Source organism: Austrofundulus limnaeus, unplaced genomic scaffold (assembly GCF_001266775.1).
Source record: "Austrofundulus limnaeus strain Quisiro unplaced genomic scaffold, Austrofundulus_limnaeus-1.0 Scaffold2619, whole genome shotgun sequence".
In the NCBI taxonomy this organism is placed as follows: domain Eukaryota; kingdom Metazoa; phylum Chordata; class Actinopteri; order Cyprinodontiformes; family Rivulidae; genus Austrofundulus; species Austrofundulus limnaeus.
Genome location: NW_013955021.1, coordinates 1 through 4,448, shown reverse-complemented (window position 1 = coordinate 4,448; position 4,448 = coordinate 1). Strand labels below are relative to the sequence as shown.

The 4,448-nt window shown below is 41.4% G+C and overlaps 2 protein-coding genes across 2 annotated transcripts in view; one reads left to right on the top strand and one right to left on the bottom strand.

The window, feature by feature from the left end:
• Nucleotides 1–1,212, bottom strand: part of LOC106511242 (sorting nexin-14) — a 5,579-nt gene extending 4,367 nt beyond the window's left edge. The window contains exons 1-3 of the mRNA XM_013999992.1: nucleotides 655–1,212; nucleotides 396–516; nucleotides 229–302 (exon numbers count right to left, since the gene is read on the bottom strand). Of these exons, the coding sequence (XP_013855446.1) occupies nucleotides 229–302; nucleotides 396–516; nucleotides 655–791 (332 nt within the window). The 5' untranslated portion in view covers nucleotides 792–1,212. The remainder of the gene's footprint in view (nucleotides 1–228; nucleotides 303–395; nucleotides 517–654) is intronic.
• Nucleotides 1,213–3,347: 2,135 nt separating this feature from the next.
• On the top strand, nucleotides 3,348–4,077 carry LOC106511243 (uncharacterized; the record flags this gene model as incomplete). Its single annotated transcript, XM_013999993.1, is given in 1 exon segment — nucleotides 3,348–4,077. A coding segment is annotated over 1 exon segment (491 nt), but the record flags the coding sequence as incomplete, so codon positions are not given.
• Nucleotides 4,078–4,448: the final 371 nt, after the last annotated feature.

The following is a 4,448-nucleotide window of genomic DNA, read 5'->3' as shown; positions in this document are numbered from 1 at the left end:
GTATGTATGGATCACTTGGGTTGTTACCAACATCTGGTGAAAATTTCATGTCATTAGCACCTCTAGTAATATATTTACTGAGAAAAATGGTGACGTATTGAATACTTATTTTACCCGCTGTTATTATGCACGGCTACAAGAAGTATTTTATAATTCGTCATCACCGCATCAGTCAGTGTTTTCTGTCTAAATCTGCTGTTGGACTTGAGGTAAACCTGGTGAACACACCTGTGGCGTTTACACCTGACCTTCCCACAGACGGCGCAGCTGTGGCCCAGAGGAAACAGCTCGGGTTCTTTCCGCTGTTGGACATAAAAACAACCATCAGCTGATCCTTCAGGTGGAACCTAACCGGACCTGGTCTGTACTGGACTGGATCCCAGCACTGATCTTACCTTGTTTCTCGGCTTCACGGTGAAGAAGACGTTGGGCAGCAGAGAGTCAGGTCTCAGGGAGCAGTAGAACGTGACGACACCGGCCAGGAGAGACCAGAACATCATCAGGATGTGGATGTAGCTGCACACAGGTGAGACAGGTGAGCATCACTGAACAGGTGTAGAACTTTAAACAGGTGGATCGAGGTGATGCTAAAACCTCAAACCCTCAGGTGTCTACTCTTCATCATCAGACCCCCTCATCCTCTTCATCACTCACCTGTTGAGCAGCAGGGTCAGCGTCATCAGGCCCAGCAGGAGGCAGCTGAACACCGGGTACTGTCGGCCGGTTTCCCGCAGGAGCTCCATCTTCATCCGGCGCCTCAGGCCCTCCACACAGGTGAGAACCGCCTCCATACCTGTCGGCTGAGGTTCGGAACACCTGAGGACGCGGTTCTGACGGGCAGGTAAATGGGTCTTTCCGGCCCAGAAGCCGTCAGCGGCTCGACTGACACCGAACAAGTTTCAGCAAAACCCGGTAAAATCCCGCTTCATGTCTGAAAAACTGAACCAGACTCGGTTCTGAATCGGTCCAGGTCCAAACTCACGAGGCGGACCTAAGTTTATATAGTTTCTTCCTCATTTTCCACAGTTTCATAAAAAAAAAAAAGTCCGGATCGACTTCCTGACTGGTTCTAATCCGAGCCGCCGGGTTGCCAGATCCGACAGAACCGAGGTCCGCCTCCACGAAACGACCCGACCCAAAAAAACTGCTGGAAACTGTGTTGACAGAACCGAGACCACCGGACCACCAGGCTCAGCAGGGTAACCAGTACTCTTTAATGAAACAGTTGGACAGAAACTGACCAAAAACTGAGCTGTGAAAACTTCAAGTCAGGAACCAGTTTCTTCTTTTTCCTCTAGATAATTAAATCAAACTCGTTTTATTTTTCACTTTACAACAGTCAGACTTATCACCAGCTACAAAAAATAAATTATTAGTGAAAAATATATGTTTTGATCACAAAAACCGATCTGCTCTGTAAAGAACCAGGCGGCTTTTTGTTCCGACCTGGCAACCCAGAATTTAAACACCAGCACTTCCGGTCAGGTAATCACGTGTTTACGTCAAATCAGCTAAAATTTAAATCATTTATTAAAAATAAATAATAGCTTTAAAATAAGCTAAACAACTTTATTTACTTTAAAGATATGAATTAAAAGTTAATCTCCAGATTTGACTGAAAATAGTTTTTAATTTGAAACAAAAATAACATTTCCATTGGGGTAAATAGTATAAAATAAGAAGCAGTTTATGTTTTAAGTCATTAACTTTATTAGAAAAATAAGTTAAATTCATGTTGCTGTACAGTATAAAACATTTGTTTTACAAAAACATTTGAACTCAACAACAAAATAAAAGCTGTTTAAAAAAAGAAAAACTGCTCTTTATTTCAGAAATACAACAAAATTTTAGTAAAACTTCAGACAACAGGCACAAAAAGACAGAAAATCAGATTAATGACATTTAAAAACAGAATAAATCTTTAAGAAATAACCTTTTCTTACAACTCCCACAAAGCCTTTCACCTCTCTGAACCAACAGGTTAAACTCTAAATTTTAAATTAAATAATTTTAGTTCCTAAAATCTAGGTTTAATTTCTGATAGTTTGAATCTGTGACGAGACGTTTAAAGAGACAAACAGGTTTAATTTTTACTTTTAATTAAAGATGGATCTAATTTTCTGAGAGGGTTGAGTTCAGCGATGCATTGTGGGAAATGTAGGAGAAAACTTAATTTGAAAAATGAACTAAAAACATTCTTCAGAATCTGATCATGAACCAATCAAACAAGACTTTAAAGACTTCCTCTTTTAATTTAGGGTTTTCACTTTAGTTTATTTACTGAAAAACGCATCATAAATTAATCCCAGTTTAATGGAAATAATGTGTTGAAGGATCTTCAGTCTGTGTATGTAAAATAAATACTTCAAAGATAAAATAATCCTTTATTAGGTACACAAGTGGCAAATGTAGGTTGTCATGGCAGGAAGTGGACAGTACAAAAAGAAAAAAAAGAATATTTTTGCAGAATTTGTTTTGTTTCTTTAAAAAAATGGTATTTAAATTCTATACCATAATAAAGTAACCATGTCACCTTTAGTTGTTATTAAAGTGTTGTTTGTATGTTTAAATAGAAAATAAACTTGACTTCTCATCATATCTGTTTCTAAACTCCTTGAAATTGGCCTCTGTCTCTTTAAGTGTGTGTGTGTGTGTGTGTGTGTGTGTGNTGTGTGTGTGTGTGTGTGTGTGTGTGTGTGTGATGAGGAAGCTCAGCTTGGAGACACAGCCCACAGGAGGAGCTTTGAAGTGAGGTTCTGAGAAAAAGTTGTAATAAATATGTTATCTGTTGTAGACGGCTCTGTGAACAAACTCAATGTGGATGAGCTAATGGCTGGTCGTGTCAAAACAAGACTAAAGTGGACCTTTTTGTCTTAAAAATGATCAAATTGTTCACGGTAACCAGTTTCATAAACATTTACGTCTTCATCAGCTTGGCGTTGTAGGAAGGGCTACAGCTCTCAGAAAGAAAAACAAAAATCTAAAGTACCAAGGAATAAAACGACGGTGATGTAAAGATTTGTCTGAACAGATCTGATAGTTTAACATTTTTAAAAACCTTCTCAATCAGATTTAAACTCTGAGCTTGTTCAAAACGTTATCTACAACAGGTGAGATATTTACTGTTTACAATGTCTCCACAGAATGTCACTTTAAACTGCCTGAAGTGACTCTTTTAGCAGAGTTTCCGTTTGTATCTGAGCATTTGTAGGTTAAACAGTTAATCTGGACGTTCCTCTGAAGAGCGTCTCAGATCGTCTTCAACCGTCTGAAAAAATCTGTCCGCTCAGATTTAGGAGCAGCAGCGGCCCACGTGGTCAGCGGTCCTATTCAAACCCGCCCCGGTTTCAGGACCAAACTGCTGGAAGGGCGAAACATCAAGTCCAGATCATCAAAGTCCTACAGAACCCCTTCATCCAGGATGTCCGTCTTAAGCTCCTCCCATCATCTGAGTGAAGGGGCGGGGCTTGAAGCTCTGATTCTCCTCAACTGTAGCAGCGTGGAGTCAGCTGACCTTACCCTTCCCTCCACGGGGCGGCCATCAGCGCTGGGGTCGGCTCGGGGTCTGGGTCCGTCTTCAGAAGCGCTCATCAAGATCAGGACCGGCCTCGTCGCCTGTCTCCTGCTAGTCGGTAACAAAAGGAGTCTGTTAGAGAGCAGGAAACAGAAACGGGTCACAGATACACACTGCAGAGGAGCACAGGGACAACAAGCACGTACGTGCATGCCCATGAACGGCCTCATGCTTTTAAACAGCAGGCAGCTGGTTCTGAACAGAACTCTGGGTTCCTACACCGTCAGGTTTTACAGTCCTCATCTGCTGCCTTTAGTGGCCTGAATCAGAACCGTTTCACTTTGTTTTTCTACACCAGGGTCATCCTGTGAAACTTACGGAGCCCACGAGGGGACATGGGAGATTTTTTTTCTTTTGTGTTCCCACGGAACAATATTGCGTTCCCTTGCAAAAGTAGTTTCACGGTTATGCCTGCGGGTTTATTAAGAAACTCACATGTTCACCATTAGCGAGTTAGCCTACTGCTTTAATTCAGCTTCAGAATGAAAATATCACACAGCCACGCATGGAAGTATGTCATATGCCGATATTTTTAACACAGTGCAGCCACACAACATCAATGTCAATATCACAAACTTGTGGCGACACATCCTGTTTTGGTAACCGGATATTTCAAAATAAGTCTAATTTAATTCAGCTCATATACAAAATCTTTTGCATGGGAACGCAAAACAATATTGCAAGGTAACGCAAAAGTATTGCGAGGGAACGCAAAAGTATTGCGAGGTAACGCAAAAGTATTGCGAGGTAACGCAAAAGTATTGCGAGGGAACGCAAAAGGATTGCGAGGGAACGCTAAAGAATTGCGAGGGAACGCTAAAGAATTGCGAGGGAACGCTAAAGAATTGCGTGGGAACGCTAAAGTATTGCGTGG